Raw genomic sequence first — 23632 nt, 5'->3', positions numbered from 1 at the left:
AAATTTATAATGATCCTGGTGGAGATGTCTTGCTTGGAGGCTTCCCTGAGTGCAGGGACTCGTAATTGTGCAAATCCCACACAGCAACTCTGAAAGTTACATCTATGGAGTTGCTATAAGAGATACTAGCTCTGACGGGGCAACACACACACCTGTCCAATGATAGTCTGGTTTCCTCTCACCTAAGGAGCTGTCACCTGGGGAACAAAAGAAGATAGCTTCTGGAGGCTTGTAGAATGCTTCCAAGACCCCTCTCACGGAAGAGAAACGCCTGACGCTGCTCTGATGGTGGGCGGTGTTTCTGTCCTAGGCCCTTTGAAGTTATCCTGATGCCAAGCATGGCCTGTGGTAGCCTCATGGGTCTGAATGTTTAGTTGAACTCAAAGCCCCCATGGTGGGTGTTGCAGACTTCTCCCCGATGCAAATAGAAGCAGTGGGAGGAGTCTCTCCTCCTATGGCTAAGAAGGCTCTGTACCCCAGTGGGGTACCATGTATGGTGAACCTAGGAGGACTGTCTCAGAAACTGGGAAATTTTCCCTGGACAGCAGGGAAAAACCCAGAGGGAAAGCAACAGGAAGAGGCAACGGGCAAAACAAAATGAGAATGGCTTGCCTCAGTGATGGAGCCCCAGTGCCCTCCTTTATTTCTCTCACTAGAAAGTTGTGAGCAAGCATGAAATAGATTTTTAAATAGCTGGAGCGGGATGGAGGAGAAGGAAGGTGAGGTGTAGTAAACCCATGGCAGGGGCAAGGTTTCAGATGGTGAAGACCCTGGGGAAGGTACTGGAAGGAATGGATGCAAATTCCACCCTTGGGCACCAAGCAAGGGCCACTAAGGGAAGCCATGTCTCTTGAGCCAGGTGGGTGCAGTGGATAATATCCACGACACTGGATGGGACCCCAGAAGGAATTCTGGCTTCAGTACAATTAGTAGCATGTCGGTTCTCAATGTGACTTGATTTCGATGTGGCTGTCTCTAGGGTAAGATCCCATGTTTATATGTTTCAAGAGAACTGGAAGGGCGCTGCTCCTTTATCTACTCAGCATTGCCAGATGTGGACTACGGAAGCCCACATCTCATCACCGTCCCGGCCCATCTGAAAGCAGCGGCTGGCCCTTCTCTTCTCTGCAAGGCACGGTGCAGGCGCTTGGTGCGTGTTTCCTGAGTCTCACTCCATACCCTCCCCTCCCATACTCCATAACATCCTCCATTATGCCCCGTCTGCCTCACTGTCAGCCCTAACTCAGGTTTTGGATCTTTTTCATTAAGAAGAGAATTTCACTGTTTTGGGGAGTTTTGCTAAAGCAGCCCTTCCAAGATTCTGTAAACCCCATGGGACTCAAATAGTGGCAAAACAATGAAAAAATGTGGCATTTACTCATCCGTGGATTTTTCATTTTAATGTAAGAGCAGGGTTGCCAGCAAGCTGCCAGGAGGGGCCGAGGTAGGGGAGGGGGCTGGGGGCCTCTGCCTGGGCACTCAGGAGCCAAGGATGATCACAAGGGCTCTGGAGCCTCCGTCCAGCTGAGGGGCTTCTGAGGGCCAATGCCCATCCCTGGGTTTGCCTTCAGATGGGTCAAGTGTTTGGCTGGCTTTCAGCAGAGGTCAATCAGAGGCCCTGGGCTGCCCTCCACCTAGTCCTGGACCTGAAGTGTCTGTTTCCAAGGTGGTGACTCCTCAGCCATGCAGGGAATGCACGTGGCAACTGGCGAGCCCAGAGATCCAGGCATGGAGCCATGAGCGTGCCGAGAAGGAATCATTCCAATTCCACGGGACAAAGCCCAGGGTCTCACCACCCACATCTCCTAGGAGAATCCCAACTGCCCCTTATTCTCCAACTGCACGCGTTTGTGTCATTCTTTGCGTCCGGATTTGGAGGCGGTCAGCCTGACACTTGTAGGCTCTCCTGTCATCAGGAGCACAATTCCCGGAGCTCCAGCAGCTCTGACCCCACAGCATAAGCACTGCAGTTACAAGACTGGCCGTGGATGAACGCCCCTTCGCTGGAGCTGGAGATTTTGCTCTTGGTAAAAGTTGGTTTCAGTGGCTCTTCATTTGTAGGAATCAGTGAGTAGCTAGCAACGGTCAAGGCCTTTGCTGAGATATCACCACAGCAGCCACCCTTCCCAGGAGGGGCTGCAGGAAGTGGGATTCAGAGTGGATGCAAGCTCTACTTGGAGCACGAATGGCAGGGGGTTGGCTTCTGCATCCCTCTGACGTCAGAGAAAAGCAAGGACCAGAGGGAACGAAAGGCACAGCCTCCTTTCCAAGTGGTTTATAATCAAACAGAAGAGAGAGACCCAGGATGTAAGAGGAAACACCCAGAGACCTCCCCAAGGCCGCGAGGTGATTCACCTTAAAAGAGAACCCTAAACCCAGTTCCTGGCACAGGGTCAGTGCCCCCTTGGTGGTTATTAATTGAATAAATGATGGAAGGACTAAATGAATGAATTCAGGCAATATTGACGATTGTTGCATTGAGAGTGAAAATATTGCTTGCTTGCTATGTCCCCTAAAGACCAAAAAGATTCTAGGGCTTCCCTGGTGGCACAGTGGTTGAGAGTCCGCCTGCTGATGCAGGGGACACGGGTTCGTGCCCCGGTCCGGGAAGATCCCACATGCTGCGGAGCGGCTGGGCCCGTGAGCCATGGCCGTTGAGCCTGCGCGTCCGGAGCCTGTGCTCCACAACGGGAGAGGCCACAACAGTGAGAGGCCCGCGTACCACAAAAAAAAAAAAAAAAAAAAAAAAAAAAGATTCTATAAGGAATCACATTGAAGGGATTTCACTAGTTATGATTAGAGATTACTTCCTTGCACCAGTGGGCTGAGAAAAACAAGATATAATACAATGTAAGGTCCTTTATTCTTATTGTAGAAAAACATTCAGCTCAAGTGATAATAATAGCATTTTTTAAAAAGCAATCCATGGTGGTGGCATTATTACTCAACCTCTATTCAAAATGTTTCAATTGTCCCCATCTCTCAACTTCTACCCCAAGCTTGGTTTATCTGATTGCTTTTTTTGTAGCCCACACTAACTTGCCTTGTGCTTCTGGATTTTAATTCAAAATCACTCAAAGAAAAAGCTGACGATATCGAGATCAGAAAAACAGATCTAAACCTCACCTAGAGCATCACGGCTAACAAGGTGCTTTAATGCACCCAGATCTTATGACGGCAAAGCAGGGAGGGGAACACTGCGATCAGGTGGCTCGGAGACGGCAGGCCGGCTGGCAGATACGTGTTGTTTGCTCTGCTCCACCACCACCCTGAGTGTTCGGTAAAATTTCAATTGGTTGCCATCCTTTAACAAGTAGAGAGCTTTTACATGAAAGTCTAGGTTTCTGACTTCTCTTAAAAATTCAATAGGTCTTGCAACAGGGGCCCCGCCTCCCCACGTGGCAGCAATTGGCCAGGACTGAGAAGTGGGTGTCCCTGAAGAGGGGCCTGAACTCCCCAGGTGACCACATCTCTACCTGGCCAGCTTCACTGCTTTGTGTCATGTGCCTGGTTCCCGTAGACACTGAGTTTGGAACCCCTGAGCCTAGTCTAACCCCCTCATTTTGTGGATGATGAAACTGAAGACCAGGATAAGACTTGCCCAGGATCAACGGGTTAGCAGGGGTAGGCTAGAGCCCAGTCACCCTGACCACCCCCTGCGGCTCCTTCTCCTGGCCTTCCTCATTGAGATGCAGAGGTCTAGCTGCTCTGCAGTGGCTCACCTGTGGATGCAGCACCAGGAAAGCGGGCCAGGACGAACCAGCCGATTGTCAGCAGCACCTTAAAGGAGACGTCCGGACCGTGAGCTGCTCTCATTCTGGCAGAGCGCTCCCTGAAATCAAAAAGCACACTGAGTCAGACCTGCAGCCTTCCCAGGCTGGAGTCGGTGTGTGGGGCAGACACACACACAGAGACAGGGCCACACGCACACACAGAGGCCGTGCCAGTATGGGCATACTCCAGCCGGCCAGTGCAAAGTCCTCAGCTGCCATGACTCAGGGCTGGGCAGATCAGGGCATGAAAGCCCTGTCACTGTCCCACCTGTGTCCTGCAGCTCAGAGACCCGGTGATGGATGGAATTTCATCCTTGGCGCTCGAGCTCACTACCCTCCAGAATGAAGGGTTTTTTTCCCTTAAGTTAAAAAACAGAGAAAAACAAAAAATATTCCCACTGAACATGAGCTGGAAAATAGATGCCACCAATTTGCTGTGTGATCTCAGCTGATTTGATTAACCTCTCTGGGATTCAGTTTCCTGATCTGAAAAATGAGGATGTGGACTAGCTGGTTTCTAATATCAGTCTGTGCTTCTAAAACAAGTCTTGATGATAATATTGAGATCCTAAATATGATGCCTGTGTGTTATAAACCCTTCTAATATTACCCAGCCAAGAGGAAGGCAGGGCAAAGATAGCTAATTGTCCCCTAATATCCATTTTTCCCTGGAAAAGAACCCCTGGGTTTTTATCTGGGCACACAGCCACCTAGAATAAAGGCTACCTTCTCCAGTCTCTCTTACGTTAGTTGTGGTCTTGGAATTAAGTTCTGGCCAATATAGTAAAAGTACAGTGTGTGAGTTCCAGGATATGTCCTTAGGGAAAGCAGGAAGCCTTTCTTCCCTCTTTCCTGCTGGCTGGAATATGGATATGATGCCTGGATCTTCAGCAGCTATCTTTGGCCATGTAATGGGAGCCATGTGCTGAAGATGGCAACACAGAGAGTAAGAACCTAGGCTCTGACCCTGTGGAGAACTGAAACAGCCCTAGACTGTGGGTTTATTTTTATGTGTGACGGAATTAAATGAATTTTGTTACATTTCTATTTTATGAAGCCACTTTTCTCCCCCTTGTACTCAGACAGAAGGTGAATACGGGAACCTGTCTAGATAAACCTCAAGACAGGAACTTGGAAAAAAAAGATGCCTAATTCCCCTTTCATAATATAATGCCCTTGGAGAAACATCTCTGTCTTCAAGTCTTGTGTGCCGCACAAGAGTGCTTAGGTGGGGCTTGGGGAGCGGCCAGCTCCAGCTTCCATGCCCACGTCCCCAGGTCCTCTCCAGAGCGTGACTGTAGTCATGCCTGGAAGCAAACAGATATTCTCCCACACTGAGAAAGGGGCCAAATCTCTCTCATCTCACACAGGCTCCTCCCTTTGAACGAGCTCAGGGACAAATCTGATCATCCCTGACCTTTCAGCTCCTGGTGAAGCACTTTGTGTGAGCTCGGCAAGAGGGTCTGATACAGAGCACCCTGGCCCTGTGCCTGGTCCTTCCCGCACAGGTGCGCTGGGGAGGCCGGGGGAGGGAGGAAAGCATACTCTCAGCGTCAATGCCCGCAGTGTCCTCCTGGCGGGCACCCTGCCTGGCCCTGGCCTGATATGCCGAGAACAACAGGACCCATTCTAGTCGCCTCTGCAGGGCCGCTGAAGTCAGGCGTCACAGCATCTGGGAATGGCGCCTTTCCCATGGCCCCCAGAAGAGGAGTGTCTGCTTTCATGCTCTTTGCAATAAAAAGAAGGGGACACCGGGACAGGAGTGTTTTGTGGTCCTCGGGGAAAGCCAGAGCCCAGCTCTCGAGTCTCCATCTGTTTAGTTTGCTCTTTGCTGCTGAGAAGCCCCAAATCATCCTGGGGCTCCATGAAGGGAACCCAAACTTTTGGGCCGTGAGCTGGCAGAGGAATGTGGCCGGCACCCAGGGTGGAGGTACGGGTGCGGGGGGCAATCCAGGTGCGGGCACCCCTCCCGCCTTAACTGCCGGGTGACCCTCATCCAGACATTCCCTTCTCTGGGCCTCGACTTCCCGTGTGCAGAGTGGAAGGTTGGAGTACAGGGAATTTGTGGCCCTGACATCTTCTGACCATTTCAGAGACAAAAAAGTAATCACTTTCCGGATGGATGTAAAAACAATTCCCACTGTCAGGATAATGCTCAAAACCTCTTTTCCCCAACATTCGAGAGAGAGACCTGCTATATCTGAGTGCCACTGGATACAGAGAGCTCCCCCTGCTCCAAAGAGGTCACGACCCCCCATTGCTGGGGGTGGTCCTCCGTGAGTGGCTTCCTGGGCCTGAGTACAGAAACCTCGAGAAACATTCTGTTGCTGTGAATCCCAAAGCTTCTCAAATTTCACTTGGGAATTCTTCACCAAGAGAGGACAGCTTTCTCAGCTGGCCACTAAAAGCTCTCTGGCAACACAAGTTAGGATTCAGCTTCTCCAGCTGGCAACATGCAGTCTTGAAAGGGTGCCCAGCTGCTGAAGGCCTGCGAAGAGTGCACGGTTGGCTAACAATGCTAGAAGGCTCCGCAGGAAGCTGTTGGCTGGAGGCTGGCTGAAGGCTGCCCTTGCTGGGTCCCAATGGTCCTGAGCTGGCCTCTTCCTTACAGGGTGCGGTGAACCCCTTTGGCAGAGCCATTTGGAAGAGGAAGGGCCGGCACTGCGGGATACTCCACAAGGCTTCACAAGAACAAGCTGAAGTTTTCCAGAAGCTCAGCATCTTCCTGTCCAGCTGCAGCTCCATGCCGTGTTTGCCAGGCCTCACAGGGGCGTGGAGGGGCAGGAGGAAAAGCAGGGACAAGAGGCGTCGCCTGCTACCCTCTGTCTCTGGGTCTCCTCGCTGCTGCCATCACACACCAGGGGCTGAGGCTTTGCTCTTCCTTCAGCTGCCCTAGGGTAGGACCTGTCACCTGCAGAGAGAAAGGACCGCAGTGTTATTCAAGCCTCCAGAGAGGCCCCTACATCTCTGGGGCAGCAGCATTAGCAAGTACGTGCCCCCTGGCATCTCCAACCCCAGAGGGATGTGGGTTCTTGATGCCTGAAGAGCTTGCAGAAGCCAGAACTTTCTTCAGGGATTATCATAAACTACCAAATGTAAAATAGATAGCTAGTGGGAAGAAGCCCTATAGCACAGGGAGATCAGCTCAGTGCTTTGTGACCACCTAGAGGAGTGGGATAGAGAGGGGTGGGATAGAGAGGGTGGGAGGGAGACGCAAGAGGGAGGGGATACAGGGATATATGTATATGTATAGATGATTCACTTTGTTATAAAGCAGAAACTAACACACCATTGTAAAGCAATTATACTCCAATAAAGATGTGGAAAAAAAAAAAAGAAAGAAAGGGAGTAGGGGGTAGTGGGGAGGGTCAGTGTAAGGTCTGAGGCCAGGGGTGAGATGGGACTGCAGGGTGATCCGGAAGCCAGTTTAGGGTAGGAGACAGCACAGTGACAGCCGTCACTCTCCCTGTCACACGCGCACTAAGGCAATTCTCATTTCATGCAAACCTAGACGAGGCTCGGCTCAGACCAGCAGGACACTGTGGTGACCAGGAGCGCAGGCTCCAGAGTCTTCTATCCCAGCCATGCAGTTCACATTGGGGAAAACCGTCTGACCACTTGGGCCTCGCTTTTTTAATCCGTAAAACTGAAATAATTGGGACTTCCCTGGTGGCGCAGGAAATCCGCCTGCTAATGCAGGGGACACAAGTTCAAGCCCTGGTCCGGGAAGATCCCACATGCCGTGGAGCAGCTAAGCCCGTGCGCCGCAACTACTGAGCCCACGTGCCACAGCAACTGAAGCCCGCGCACCACAACGAAGAGTAGCCCCCCGCTCGCCGCAACTAGGGAAAGCCCACGCGCAGCAGCGAGCACCCGACACAGCCAAAAATAAATAAATAAATAAAAACCCAAACTGAAATAATGCATCTTAAATTCCAAGGTCATTGTGAGGGTCAAACAAGATGCTCTGTGCAAAGATCATAAAGCTCTCGGCCTGACCGGTGGTCAGTGCTCAAGCTGTGGGAGCTGCTGTTCTGAAGGATGCACAGCATGATGGGTGAAAGAGCCTGGGAGATGGAGCTGAGAACCTGGTTTGAGTTCCAACTCCGGCCCTCACCAGCTGTGTGACCGAAGCCAAGTGACTCAAACTCTCTGGGCCTTAGCCTTCTCATTTTTTAAATGGGAACAATAGTACTACCCATAACCAGGAGTTACTGTTATGAGGCTCAGCTGAGATCGCTGGCTCTAAAAACATCAACTCATCTCTCTTGGTCTCCAGATTATGTCCTGTGGGTGGTACAGAAAAGAATCAGATATGAATCCTGCCCCCCACCCCCAAGCCCGGAATATCCTACTGTCAAGAGGAGAGAGAGGCAAGAACACTAGGCACTATATTCCAAAATGACCAGCTGCTCACTTCCTGGGCAAAGGGAGATAAAAGAGATGGTACCACTGTCCAGACAGAACAGTCTGGACATTCCGTCTTTGCCTCACTGAGCGGAGCTCAGGGGAAAGATTTGATTTCAGCCTAATGGATCTGGACACTTCCCTTATGATGACACACGTGTATATAGGCCACTCTGTCTCCTGCTGAGACAGAGGGGGCTTTGGAACAACCACACCCTCATGAATTCTCTTGGACGTAGTTTGATTGACTTTTATGCCACTTAATGGTTGAACCTGTTATGGGCTGAACTGTGTTCCCTCAAGAGTCATATGCTGAAGTCTTAACCCCCAGTCCCTCAGCCTGAGACTGTATCTGGAGAAGGGGCCTTGACAGAGGAAATGAAGGTAAAATGAAGTTATGTGGGTGAGTCCTAATGCAGTATGACTGGTGTCCTTATAAGAAGAGGATAGGGCTTCCCTGGTGGCGCAGTGGTTGAGAGTCCGCCTGCTGATGCAGGGGACACGGGTTCATGCCCCAGTCTGGGAGAATCCCACGTGCCGCGGAGCGGCTGGGCCCGTGAGCCATGGCCGCTGAGCCTGCGCATCCGGAGCCTGTGCTCCGCAACGGGAGAGGCCACAACAGTGAGAGGCCCGCGTACTGCAAAAAAAAAAAAAAAGAAGAAGAAGAGGAGAGCAGGACACAGACACATGGAGGGAAGACCACGTGAGGATGCTGGAGGAAGATGCCACCTACAAGCCAAGGAGAGAGCCCTCAGAAGAAGCCAAACCTGCTGCAACTTTGATCTTGGACTTCTGGCCTCCAGAACACTGAGAAGATACACTTCTGTACTTTAAGCCACCCAGCCTGAGGTACTCTGTTACGGTAGCCCCAGGAAGCTAACACAGCAACCTTGAGTAAATTCGTTAATCTGTCTGAAGCTCACAGCTTTCTCACCAGCAATGCCAATCATGATAATCATAGCAAACACTAACACAGCCTTTTCTAGGTGTCAGGCACTGCTTTGTGCACTTTTCGTCTACTGGCTAATTTAGTCTTTGGTAGCTAGGTGTCGTTATTAATCCCTAGTTTACGGATGGGGAAACTGAGGCACAGAGAGTGTCACTTTTCTTTCGGTAGCCAGGGTACACAGCTAGCAGGTGACAAAGTTCAAAGCCTGCTCTCTCCTTTGGAAACTGTGCTTCCAATTCCTAAAGATGAAATGAATTGCAATGTCATCTCAAACTAAGAGAAGGTAGGAGCTGGTAGGATAGTGAGAGAGAAGCCAGCTAGCACTTCTCCAACTTTATTGCACACAGGCATCCCCTGGAGAGCGGGCTAGAATTCAGATTCTGATTCAGTAGGTGTGTGATGGGGCCTGGGATTCTGCTGAGGGTCACAGAGCCAAGCAGGGGGCCCATCCAGGATTTGAACCCAGGAGGTCCGGCTCCAGAATCCACGCTTCATTAAAAAAGGAACAATAACACTACCCCCACCTACCTCCCAGCCGGGCACACTGGAAGAAGGCAATCAATGTTTGATTTGAGCCGTGTGGACAGATTAATGATCCTGACAGCAAACCGGGGTAAAGTTTGGGGAAGGTGGCAAGAATCTCCCTCCAGCTCTCTTGCAGTCAGGAAAGCACTGGTGTTCCTTTTCACTATGACCTAGGCTTCTTGTTCACAGGCCCTAAAATCTGTGCCATGGTTCCTGGAGGGCCCAACGGGGCTGGTGCAGGCTGGGTCACCTGCACAGGCTCAACTCAGATCCTTCTCTGGGTAGGAAACCACAGGGCCACCTCAGTGGCTACCAGAAACCATGGAAACAGGAAGGCAGAGCCCCAAGAGCTCGTTCGCTCTCGACAGAAAGCTCCCCTGATGAATTGCAGAACCCCCTTCGTAACATTCCCTTGCAGGGGCCCCCCCTCCTCTCCTGAACTAAGCAGTGGGCAGCCAACTCCCCAGTCTGCCGGCCACACATCCCAGCCCAGGCCCAGCTCCCCCCGGCAGAGAAAGGCACCTCTCTGGTCACCTGGTCCTGATGCAGCATCCCCAGGGAGAAGAAGGAGGCAGGAGACAGGGCAGCCCAAATATCCTTCTGGATCACAGAGAAACACAGAAAGAGTCCCAAGTCTGGAGAACGCTGGCCGCCCCGAGCCCTTTCTCAGTGTGAGGCTGCTATGCTGGGGACCGCAGGGTCAGGGACCCCACCCCCCTCCTCAGAGAGAAGCATTTAGAAGACCCTTGGCTTCTGCAAATCAGAGCATCTCCCAGGGTACCCCGTGATACATGCTCCGCTGGCACAAGCTACCCCTTTCTTTTGGAAACATACCTGCCCCGACCTCTCTCATTGCTGCAAAGATCAAAAACCCTTCCCCAAAGACCAGGGACATTCCAAAACCTGGTCTCTTCTCCAGAAACTGGGCTTCTAATTCCTCAAGACTAAGCCACTTGCCAGTTAGCATCAGGCTCACAGAATGCAGGAGTTGATGGGAATCGGAGACCCTTTCCAGCCAGCCCTTGGCTGTGCACCTGAACCACGTGGGGGAACTTGTTAAAATGCAGATTCCCATCCCATAGGTCTGGGGTGGGGTCTGATTCTGCATTTCCAACCAGCTCTCAGGTGAGGCTGCTGCTGCTGGGCGGTGGGCCATGCTCTGAGTAGCAAGGATCTCGTGCAATCCCACCCTCCCCATTTTACAGATGGGCAAACTGAGGCCCACAGTGCAGAAGATTGTTGTGCATGATCAGGAGCAGTAAATGGATAGGAAAATTGCCATCTGACTCCAAAATATGGGACATGAGTCGCCTTCCCTGCCACCCTGCTGGCCTAGGAGGAAAGGGAAGAGAGGGGAAGACTGGGCCCATCTGTTCCTGCCCCTATTTCAACTGAGGGTTTAAGTCACAGTTTGGATAGCCTCAGGAACACTTTATACTTCCTTAGAGTCTTAAATTATCTTCCCCAAACAAAATACCTCCTTTGATAGGGGAAATCCCCAGTGGGGAGCCATCTGCAGAGCCAAGGAGGAGAGACACTGCAGTTCCCTGTGATATGAGAAATCCACCATCACGGACCACTCCCATCCCAAAGCATATTTGAACAAATCCTGTCAGGTCCTGCTGTGCCATCAAATCCAAATCTCTCATCTCATCAACAAATCAGCTACTGGGGCTGCTGAGTGTCAAAGCCTTCAACCATTGCAGCTGGGAGGAAGGCAGCTCTGAAAGCAGTCTTCCCTCCTGTTCATGCAACACACGTGGTCTTAGCATCCCATGAGTGGGCACTGTGCTGGTCCTGGTGGAAAAGGAAGGTAAGAACCCTGCCCCCAAAGAGATCCCCGGGTCCCATCGCCCTCTGCATGAGGCATCGCAGTCTAAATGATGAGCCTGACCCTCCAGATGTTTCCTAAGGAAGAGTTTCTCACTTACTCACTTGAGGTTAAACACTGGAGTAAACAGTTTAGCAACAATGACATATCTAACTTGCCCTTTTGTCTAGAGCTATGCTGTCCAATACAGTAGCTGCTAGTCACTCGTGGTTATGGACATTTACATTTAATTAAAATCAGATACAATTAAAAACTCAGTGCCTCGGTCACACTAGGCACATTTTAAGAGCTTGATCGCCATTGGTAGCTCGTGGCTATCATGTTGGGCGTGCAGATCTGGAACATTTCCATCACTGTAGAAACTTCCGATTTAGAGCCTCAATATTCAGAGTGGTTTAAAAAATCAAACTAGAGCTTCGAGACGGTTAGGAGCAACGGGTCTTATGGTGGCATCCCTGACTCCACCTGTTAGAAACTCAGATTCTCAGTCCCACTCCAGACCTACTGACTTACTGGCTCAACCTCTGGGGGTGGGCTCAGCCACCTGTGTTGTAACAAGCCCTCGAGTGATTCTGAGGTTGCTCAAGTTTGAGAACCACTAGTTCAGAGAGTCAATTCAGTCCAGAGACACTTGTCAACCACCAGTTAAGTGTCACTCATGAATACCTGATGGCTCATTGGCTAAGCATGCAGGCTGTGACACAAGATCCAAGTTTAAGTCTCAGATCTCCCACTTCAGAGCCATGTGTGGGGACTTCCCCGGCGGTCCAGTGGGTAAGACTCTGCACCCCCAATGCAGGGGGCCCCAGTTCCATCCCTGGTCGGGGAACTAGATCCTGCATGCATGCCACACCTAAGAGTTCACATGCTGCAACTAAGAGTCTGCATACCGCAACTAAGAAGTCCGCATGCTGCAACTAAAGATCCTGCATGCCACAATGAAGATTCCTTGTGCCACAACTAAGATCTGGTGCAGACATAAATAAATAAATAAATATTAAAATTTTTTTTTTTTAATCAAGCCATGTATGAACTTGTCCATTCATTTAACAGTCCAAGGCTCTGTTTCCTCAGTGGTAAAATTGGGGAATCCTTCCAGCTGCCTTCTAGGACTCCTGGATGGGATGGAAAGATGCATGCCATGCGTGTGACACAGTGAGTGGTCTGCTGGGCCGTAAGGTGCCATAATGTCAGTTTATCACCATCATCCCTGTCTGGTTTCTGTTCACTGCCTGATGCAGCCGATCGCCAGCCTCACTCACTAAATGGGATTTTTAACCTCTTTCACTGACAGATTTGTAGCACTATGCCATCCACTGGGCAGTACCGCAAAACAAGAGATGCTTTCTCAAAAGCTTGACCTAGAGGACTTTACATAGGGAACTTGCTCCCAGTGGGGCAATGTGTTTTTGTAGTGGAGGAAGAAACACAAATATGACTTAATGGAAGCCCCACCCTGGGCTCTGGGCAAAAAGTCCTGCCTGGATAATGTGAAGGGTGGCAGACATGGCAAGCCAGAGTCTTGGGTCCTGAAATAGGAAGCTTTCTTATTAGAAAGAGTACAGAGAGGGTGGAGGGAGAAGATGGGAGGAAGTCCTTTCGGTTGGCAATTTGGTTCCTTGTTTTATTCCACGAGGGCTTGGCCTTTGCCTAACGTTGAAGCAAAACAGAGCTCCCAGGCCCGTGAGCGATGGCCGCTGAGCCTGCGCGTCCGGAGCCTGTGCGTCCGGAGCCTGTGCTCTGCAACGGGAGAGGCCACAACGGTGAGAGGCCCGTGTACCGCAAAAACAAAAAACAAACAAACAAAAAAAACAGAGCTCCCAAAAGGGAAGAGGAGGGAGCTAGAAATAAATAAATAAAAGATGACTTGTGGACACACCCCAGTATTAAATGACCACTTCTCTGGGGGATTCCACGGATGAAGACACGACACCTGTGGGGTGAGGGGGGATGTTAAAAAGGTGGTGAATGGGGAGAAAGAAACAGTACCCAGAAAGCAGATCCATTTTGGTCCCAGACTGTTACACGAACCTCCTACTGGCCCCCCAGTGGACTCGCGCATGCTCTGTTGCTTCCTTGATATAAACATTCTTTCTCTGCCACGGTCCTCCCAGCTGCCATGTCTGACCTTTGGAAATTGGCAGTTTGTTTTAAGATTCCATTTCTAATCCCCCTGAGGAATTCCCTCTGGCCCTAAAGTCTATAGCAATTGCTTCTTCCTCCATTGCTTCTTCCTCTGCATTCACAGCTTACTGATCAAATCTTTCTTTGAACTATCTCCTTCTCTCTTTGGAGCTCCTCAACGTTTTCCACACTTGGGGGCAGCCTCTAGGCAAACCCATTTGTCTTTTCCTGCAGCCCAACACCCGGTGGCTGCCCAGTGGACGTAGACAATGAGCGAATGGGTTTGCCCAACGATCACTGGAGGAACAACCCACTTGGCTATTTGCCTGCTCTGCAACTTTTGGGCTCTGTGTCCAATGCTCTCTGAAAAAAACAGGTGGGAGTATGGAAGCAGAAACTGGAGGCATTTAACAAGCTAATAAGTTTTTAAATCATAACTCTTTTTAAAAAAATCTTTTAAGTCCTCAATTGAGGAAAAAAGAGTAACTTCCCTCTTTTTTTTTTTTTTTGTTTGTTTTGTTTTGTTTTGCGGTACGCGGGCCTCTCACTGTTGTGGCCTCTCCCATTGCGGCGCAACAGGCTCCGGACGCGCAGGCTCAGCGGCCATGGCTCACGGGTCCAGCCGCTCCGCGGCATGTGGGATCTTCCCAGACCGGGGCACAAACCTGTATCCCCTGCATCGGCAGGTGGACTCTCAACCACTGTGCCACCAGGGAAGCCCTGGAGTAACTTCCCTCTTAAAACTGGTTTTCTCCCCCAAGATCACGAAGGAAGAGGGGAAGTCAGATGACTGATGTGGGTGCATCTTCCCAGACTCACCAAGTCCAAGGCCAGCCTGCCTCTGCTGCTGTCTGAGGTGACCAAGGCTGCAGCGAAGGATCCTGGCCCCTTCCACCAACCCCAGCACTCTCTGGAGAGGGCACTGCCTACTCTTCAAGGTAACCCAAGAGTCCCGGCATCCCCTACCCTTAGTCCCAGGCGTTAAACACCTGACACCCCCGAGCCTCCTTATTCACAGGGGAAGTCCGGCCCCTTGCTTGGTTCCTCTTTCCTCCAGGGTGTTTGAGACTCCTCCTGGCCACCTACACGCATCCACAGATCAGTCCTGTCTGCCCCGGGATGTCCCAGCCACTCAGCTCGGGGCTGAGCTGAGCAACAAGCAACATCTCTGCCCCCCGCCGGCTGAGCCCCTCACCGCCCCCTTACACCCCTGCCGCAGGGGAGGCGAGCCCACTGCTGCCAACTTGGTGCGTGGCGCTGGGGCGAGTCCCCACCACGGGAGCTGCCCGTCTCATCGCACAGAGAGGAAGAGTCTGCCCTGTCACACTCCCACAGCCAGCTGCCCAGGCTTCCAAGGTACGTATTAGGTTCTTTCAGTGTACACAGGTCTGGGCAGAGCCCTCTGCTAGGGCAGCTGAGTCCCCCTCTACCCTGTTCCTTTGGCCCCAACATTGAGTCTACAGGGTGCACGATGCTTTCTCCCAGTATAGGATTAGTCTCCCAGGAGCCTTTGGGCATCTGTCTGGTCTTCCCAGTGCATCAGATGGGTCCACAGATAAGCAAGCCTCATCTGGAGAGACAGGGTACGTTCCACCAGTCCACTCCAGCTTCCTCAACCTCTTTAGCCTCCTTACACATCAGTGGATGCAAGTAGGTCTTTGGGGACAGGAGCTGTCACCTGACTTCAAGGACAAGTTGACCTGGGTCCCAACTCTGGCTTTGCGGGGCATGATCCGCAGAGGGCACAGCAGCCCCGCTGGCTGGCACTCCTCTCCTTGCCAAGGGAAAGCGTGTCAGGGAGCCCGGGATGCTGCCCGGCTATGGGGCTTTTATCCCTTGCACCCTGTCCTGGGCAAACGCCGTGAAGCCCAGCCATCAGAGCCCTGTGCCCCCCGCGGCTGGCAGCTGAAAAATCAAGTGATGCTCAGAGCAGCCTGATCACGGAGTTCAGCGACCCTCAGAGGGAAGCCTCTCCCGGGACTGAGTCAGAACTGGGAGCTGCCCAAGTCGAACCATTGGCTGCACACCTTCCCCGCTCATTTTGTGTGCTCTGCTAGTGGCTAGGTGATTGTAGCAATAAACATTTCATCAGTTGTGCTTTTTAACTGAAAATACTAGCATCGGCAGTTGGCTTGGCACTTCTCCTGGCCTGAAGTTGCCCTATATGTGCCCACTTGTGTCTGAGGCTCCAGAAGGATTCCTGTGAAAGGCTCCAGCCCCTTCCTCACCACCTCCTGGGGTCTTCTGCTGGCCCCCTCTGACCCATCCTCCACACTAAGGGGTGCTGGTTCATTCCCACAAATAGCTTTATTTCAAAGAGCATTTTCCCCTGCTAAATAAGAGTGAGGGTGCAGCCAGTGCCAAGGAATGGCAGAGACGAGCAGAGCGCAGGATCCAGTTCCTGAAGCACCTTCGGTGTGAAGTTAAGGAGTTTGGACTTTATCCTAAAAGCTTGGGGGGCCCCTGGCAGAGTGGAGGAGCCAGGGGAACACACGTACTTTATAAAGATGCTGCTGGCAGGGATGGAGGGGAGGGACGGGCAAGATGGGAGTGCAGCCCGGAGGACTCCGCTGGGGTTGGATTAATTCCACACATATTTATTGAGTGCCTACTGTATGCTGGTTCTAGGCACTGGGCCACAGAGGAAACAACTCAGGAAAAGACCCTGCCCTGGGTTAGGTTAGAGCTTAGTCTAGTGGTGGCGGTGGGGTGGGAGTAGAGAAGGAATAAAGAGCAAATAAACACACCCTGTATGTGTCCGAGGATGTTAAGAACTATAGAGAAAAGTCAAGCAGATCATGTGGGGAGAAGCTGCTATTTTATATGGACAGTCAGGGAAGTTCTCACTGAGAAGATGCCACACGAGCAGAGACCTGAAGGGACAGGGCAGGGGTGCTGTGAGGACATCCAGGCAGAGGGACCCAGCAGGGGAAGCATGCCAGGCGGGGGCAGGAAGCCAGGCGCTGGAGCTTAATGGGGAGGGCAGAGGATGGCAGGGGACCACACAGCTGGGGCGGGGGTGATGAGAAAAACCACACCTCTCATCACAGCAGGGCCCACATGGCTCAGTGCTTCATCAATTATCCAATCGAGGGGGGGTTGGCTTAAAAAGGACCTACTATACAGCGCAGAGAACTATATCTTCCCTCAGTCTCAGTCCCCCTGGTTCAAGTGGGGCTGACTCACCCACCTTGGCTCCCGAGGTAGAGGTGTGACCCAGCCTGGCCAATGAATATGTTCCTTTCCCTGGCTGCTGTGATTGGCTCAGGGATGGTCACGTGACCCAAGACAAAGAAAGAGGGCATGGAACTACTGGGAAAGCTGGTTCTCGTCCTACCATGGCTGGCAAGCCTGGAGTTGCTGGGGCCATCTTGGCCTCTGTGCTGGGAGAGCCTGCCTGACAATGAAGCTTGTACAGAGGAAGGCAATGTCTAGAGATGGAGAGAGATGACACTTGAGCACCCAGATCCAACTCTGCCTGAAGCTAGTGCTGTCCCTGGACTTTTCAACTACCCGAGCCAATAACGTTCCTTTTTGTTTAAGCCAGTTTGAGTCGTGTCTTTGACATTTGCTATAGAAGCAATCCTGACTAATAAGGAACAAAAAGGGGAGGGCAAGATGGAGGTTAGTTCTTACAAGTCTTTTTGCTCTCATAAGATGTCCATTGTAATCAATGAGGCCTCAAATTACTTTGTTGGGGAAAGAGACTTCCTTTCTCCAATTGTAGCAGGTCCCCCAAACATGCGTGTCCCTTGGAAAGGTGACCCACACTAGGAAAAATGAAAGTCAGTGCCACCACCATGGTCTAGGACTTTCCTGTAGGATTCCATAAGAACCATCTAGTGGCCTACTCCCCATCCCCACCCCAATCCATCTTCCACAGACCAGCCAGTCTGCCAGATCATGGCACATTTTTGCTTCAAACCCTCTAATGGCTCCTATCACATGTAGAATGAAGTCAGAACTCCTTATCCAGCCCTGCACAGCCTGGCCTCCTCTCCAGCATCCTCTCACACCAGTCTCCACTCCTGCCACGTTGGCCCCTTTATCATCTCCTCTGAAGATATCAAGCTCCTTCCTGCCCCAGGACCTTTTCACATGCTGTCCCTGGAATGCTTTCCTCCACTCCAGCCACCCTCGGGTCTCAGTTAAAGCCCAGACGGAGTCAGCCAAGATGGCAGACCACAAAGACCCTGAGTTCACCTCCTCTCACGAGCACACCAAAATCACAACTATTTGCAGTACAATCATCGATGAAAAGCCCTGTTCTTAGAGATGCTTTTCCTGACAGCTTCTTCCCATCTGAAGAAGGTCCTCTCGGACAGTACCTTTCACAGTGTCCTCTCTTCACTTGCCACAGTTTATAATCATATATTTGCTTGTGAGTTTGCTTATTGTCCATAAGCTTCCTGCAGGGAGGGACTGGGACCCTTGGTAGTGCTGCTCAGAGTGTGGTCCAGGGACTAGCATCATCAGCATCAGCTGAAAGCATGTTAGCCTCGCGGAGTCAGACTTGCTGTTTTCCGTGCATCTCTTTCCGTCTCCCTTTTCCCCCAGGAGCACTAATATTAACCAGTAGGGCTACCAAACTCAGGACAAAGGAGGTAGACTGTGAAAGGTTCCTCAAAGCACCGGGGGCGCCAGAAGGCTGACGTGAGAGCCCTGAGACCAGCGTGTGGCCCACGGGGGAGCCCCCTGGGTTCGGACACAACAAGAAGCCAATGTGCTGGCACCTGCTGCGTCTGGAATGTCCTGAGGCAGGGCCTGGCAGAAGTTCAGAGAGCACAGCCTTCCTCCCCACTCCCGTTCTCAGGCTCACACAGACCCAGGCAGGGCAGAGACAGAGCATGTTTGCACGGCAGATAGACTTTCTCCACTCCTCTCTCTGCCCGCCCGATCAGAGTCAAAAGAGCATGCTCGATTTTGGTTCAAGTTTAGGCCAGAGACCGCCTTTGATCTGAGGGGCTTGTCTTTTCCCAGGTTAGTTGTTTGTAGAAACCACTCTGGTTTCCTACTACTTCAAATACACCTACAGGAAACACCACCAGGCAGAGTCCCAACCGAGGCTTGTTTTACTGCCCTGTGTACCACTGGCTCCTTGCGTCTGGGATCAGTTACCTGTATTCCTGCACATGGGTGTGACTCGCAGCCTTGGGCTATGAAACAAAAGCCTGTGATCTTGGGGGGGAAAACGGGCTCTGATAAACCTGAAGTGACTAGAAATCAGCGGTCCTGGCTATCCTGGGAGACTTTGAGCAAGGCTCCTCCGGGCCTCTGTTTTTTATTTTCTGTAAAGGAAGAGCCAGGGAAATGTGTATTTTCGTGCTTATTCAGAACTGGGTCCCACACAGGGGCTGTAACAGAAGTGAATAAGGATGGACGGTGCCTGCTGGGAGAAGCTCCTGGAACAGCTCTGAGCTCTGGGGACCCCCTGCTTCACCACTAGGGGACCCCAGGGCTCCACATAACTGCTTCCCCCAACACTTTACTATGAAAAATTTCAAGCATACAGCCAAGTTGAAAGAATTTCACAGCAAACACCAACATACCCATGACCTAAACGCCACCAGTAACATTCTGCTGCATTTGCTTTATCCCATAACTATCTATCCATCCATCTCTCTATCCATCCAGAAATCAACCTTATTTTTTGGTTGCATTTCCAAGCAAATTGTAAGCACCAGTACCCTTCCCTCTAATTGCTTCAGCATGCTTATTATTAACTAACATTCAATATTCATTTAATTTTTAAAAATCTTTTGAGGTAAAATTTACATGTAATGAAACACACAAGCCTCCAGTGTACGTTGGCTGAGTTTTGACCAATGCATATACCTGTGTAACCCAAGCACCTATCAAGGTACAAAACATTACCATTATCCTAGAAAGTTCTCTCATGCCCTTTCCCAGTTAATTCCCTCTTGCAAGAGGCAACCACTAGTCTAGCTGAGTAATATCAGAACCATACTGTAGATTCGTTTTGCCTGCTCTAGAACATCATATAAATGGAATTATCTAGTATGTAGTCTTTTATGTCAAGCTTCTTTTCCTCCGCACACTTCTGGGATTCATCCATACTGTTACTTGTATCGATAGTTCACTTCTTATGACTGCTGAGGGGTAATCGATTGCATGAATATACTACACTACATAATTGCTTTAAGAATTTACTTATTTATTTATTTTTTATAAATTTATTTATTTACCTTTTTTGGCTGCGTTGGGTCTTTGTTGCTGTGCGTGGGCTTTCTCTTGCTGCCATGAGTGGGAGCTACTCTTTGTTGCGATGTGCAGGCTTCTCACTGCGGTGGCTTCTCTTGTTGTGGAGCACAGGCTCTAGGCGCAAGGGCTTTAGCAGTTGTGGCACACAGGCTCAGTAGTTGTGGCACACGGGCTTAGCTGTTCCGCAGCATGTGGGATCTTCCCAGACCAGGGATCGAACCCGTGTCCCCTGCATTGGCAGGCGGATTCTTAACCACTGCGCCACCAGGGAAGTCCCCATAATTGCTTTAATATTTCTGTTCTAGGGTGAAATGGAGCTTGGGAGAAAAAGGGAGGAACAACTTTGCTACTATAACACAGCCAGACAATGCTATGCTTGCCACTGTCCTCAAACCCAGTAAGATGCAAAAGAGGCGGGTGTCCTTGGGTCAAATCCCCACTTCGCCACTTAGCAACTGTGTGAAATTTGGCAAGTTTTGGTAGTTCCCTGTTCTCCAGGCTTCGTCATCTGTAAGATGCTGGTAATAATGGAAACTTCCTCAAACGGCTGCGACAAGATATGCAAAGGGATGGGCAGAGCCCGTGGCACAAATAGTAAGTGTTCTAAATGTTACTCTGTGTTGGTGAGAAGGAGCTCTGATTTTCAGATGTGAGTTTGAATCTTAACCCTGCCGCTAAAAGGCTCTGCAATTCTGGGAAACTTCTGTAGGTTCTTTTTTAACCTAGTAGTGGCTTAATAATATTTTATGATAGTATCCTGTGGATTTATTTTTCCTCTTCCTGTTTTTCCCTTTCCCATTCAACTTTTAAAAATGACCTCCCTTCAACACTGTAGGCTAAGATTCCTCTCCAGCACACCAAGCTGTTAGTATCTTCCATCTAAGGGAGATTTTGAGAAAATTGAAAGATAATGTACACAAAGCTTAGGAGAACCCCGGCTATGCAGTTAGCACGCTATAAAAGTTACCTTCCATTACTAGCCGTGCTCCCGCTCTTGGAAAGGGCAGAACAGCAACTGATTCATATTTGCTGAAAACAGCGGATGCTCAAGGAATGCTTTTGAGAAAGTCTTGCCCTGAGAAGTCAGGACACCGGGCATGCGTGCAGATCAGCCCTGGGCTTCCTGCCCGACAGACGCTCTAGAAGATGGGATTCGAGAGGAGGGACTGCACAGAGCCTGAAGCGTTCCCCAGGCCCTTGAGCTCCTGGGGGCTACCGCCCACACCTGGTTCACAGCCAGGAATAGCTACCAGGCAGCTCACAAAGCCTCCACCTCAGGCTCTGGCTTCCTCTGCTGAGCTGAGCTGAGCTGCAGCCCAGGATGCTGGCCTGGGTTCAGCCCAGTTTGGCTGTGCTGCCTAAGATCTTCCAGAGGCTTCAGCTGGAAAAAGTTATTCCTTGCTTTTCACCATTAAATGGGAGAGTGCTGGCTCAGATAGAAGGTGGCATTATCAACTCGGGGCAGGCCTGCCTGACTCACCGAGGGCCTGCAGAAGCTGGGGTGGTGCCTGGCTGGGATGTGAACCCAGAGCTATCTGACTCCAGCTTTTTCCTGCCTCTGACTGTCAGTTTGCCCCTAGGATTAAATCTGGAAGTTGTATTTCCAGCACCTTGGAGCAAGGAAGGACCTTCAAAACCGTGGAGCCCGTGATTTGCCCAAGGTCCCATAATGAAGATTCAAAGCCAGGTCCCCGTGCAATTCAACATATGTGTATCATGTATTTAGTTGAACAATATGAAATCGTTGCTGTTCAACCATTTTGAACCTTAGAAATAGTAGTTTCATATGATTCAACCTATACTTGTATCCAGCCCCTGTTACGTGTACACTGCTGTCCTTGAGTTGGGGAGGTGAGCGTAGGAGCGCAGAGATGAGGGAACAGTGCTTTCCCATAGAGTTTATGTTGCTGTCTATAATCTACACTCTCCATTGCAATCTCTTTCCTAAGTAGTCTTACCTCTTACAATGAGATCCACACCATGTAAATTGAGTCAATTACTTTCTCAGAGTTTCAAAGACCCCCATGTTCTTTTTTTTTTGATGTACAATTTTATCTTACACCATCTATAAAATATTTATCAGCAACAATTTATAATATGAATGTTTGAATATGAAGCACTGGGATACAATATCTTTTGAAATGATAAACAGCTGTTAGTTCATATATCTCTGTTATGTTAAAAGTAAACTCCTAAATGAATACTGCAGAATCATTCAACACCATATGCAGAGTACATCACTTCATCATATTTTAAGACTCCCATGTTCTGAGGCTTCCAAATCTCTGTCTTGAGCCAAGGTCTCTACTCTGTGCTCCAGACCCTCCGTGATCCCATTTCACAGGGTGGGCCCCGCTGGAGCCATGCTTGTTCAATAGAAGTCCTGGATCCTAGGCCAGACTGATTGGACCGGGGCAGGGGGACAACTGACCAAAGCTTGGCTGATTCCTTTTCTCTTGGTTCCAGTCCCTTCCAGAGGCTTGACTTTATATCTGCCTTTTTTTAATTCTAGGAGACAACTTCTGTGTCCTTATAATAAATCCAACCTTCTGCTTTTTTTTCATTTTTGCTAAATTTAACTCAACTTGGTTTCTGTTACTTGCAATAAAAGAGTCTTAGTTCTTCAGCCCATAAAAGAGTGATCTGGCCTTGCTCTCTTAAGGTCTTCAATGGGCATTAGTACTTTCAGAGACAACACATTTTTCTGCATGGATTTCTACCCTATTCTTATTGACTCTCTTATGTGGCTACACAATCCCTTCTCCGGTAGCTACAACTTTGTTAGGATAGAGGATGTGATGCCCCCGACTCACTCCATATCCCAAGACCGGATAGGAGTGAGCTGAGCAGGACTAATGGAGGCCGCACACGTGAGTGAGGGGTGCTGGGGGCATTTCACCACTTGGCTATTTTGGCACCTATTAGGAGCTGCTTTCGTGTGTCTACAATTCAATTCATGTTGGAACAAAAACAAGCTGAAAATCAAATAAACAGCTTCCAGACACTTAGAACAGCACATGCTTTGTCTTCTTTCTCTCTGAGGATTTCAAACGAGATAAGCACCACCTCGTCTGTCTCTTCTCCAGGGCCCTGGCATAAAAGGGTAAAAGGAAGGGGGTGAGAGCATCCCTGAGAGTGTGTCGTGACATGAAAGCAGAGGAGTCAGAGCCTTCTTTGAACGGGGACCAAAGAGTTTTTAAAAATATGCTTCGGTAAAAGGAAGATGGTGCCAGAGGAAATGACCTGTAAGCCAGTCAGAACGTTTCTCGTGCCATGAAAACGAATTGCTGTTCTCGAGACTCAACTCATTCCATTACTGCTATTAGCTGTCATTTGTACCTCTCCGATTTCCAAAAAACAATATTGAAAACAGCCATCGATTCCCAAAAGGTTCCGATTCTGATTCGAATGACACATGTTGAGCGCTTCCTATGTCCCAGACGTTGGGCTATTTACTCACTATCTGGCTTCCCACACCTCCCCATAATCCAGAGGTTAAGCCATTGTCCAAATTCACATAATCAGTAAGTGACACGTCTCTTTTAGGGTACAAATTGTCTGGCTTGCAAGCCATTGCCTTTTTTCCGGCTGCTCCATTATTATAAGGAGCTGATTTTTCCTCAGGAGGATAACAGGGAACTCTCAGACTGGCGCTTCTTCCCCAGCAAACTTTGTCTCCTCCGTGCATTGCTCGTGGATTCATCCCGCCCACGGTGAAGTCCTGCAGTGACCTCCTTCCGCTTCTCCCCTCTCCAGTCGCGAGCATGAGACCTCTATATTGCCTTCCTGCACACTCACGGT

General features: G+C 50.2%; 1 protein-coding gene across 2 annotated transcripts in view; it reads right to left on the bottom strand.

Moving 5' to 3' along the window:
- Window positions 1-23632, bottom strand: part of CEMIP (cell migration inducing hyaluronidase 1) — a 161455-nt gene that overhangs the window by 68858 nt on the left and 68965 nt on the right. For both annotated transcript variants that reach the window (XM_082619585.1, XM_082619586.1), the window contains exon 2: window positions 3723-3832. In XM_082619585.1, the coding sequence (XP_082475711.1) occupies window positions 3723-3816 (94 nt within the window). In that variant the 5' untranslated portion in view covers window positions 3817-3832. The remainder of the gene's footprint in view (window positions 1-3722; window positions 3833-23632) is intronic.

The sequence above is a fragment of the Mesoplodon mirus genome (genome assembly GCF_964341445.2).
Source record: "Mesoplodon mirus genome assembly, chromosome: 4".
NCBI lineage: Eukaryota > Metazoa > Chordata > Mammalia > Artiodactyla > Ziphiidae > Mesoplodon > Mesoplodon mirus.
The sequence above is the reverse complement of the archived record's forward strand: the minus strand, read 5'-3'. Positions and strand labels throughout refer to the sequence as shown.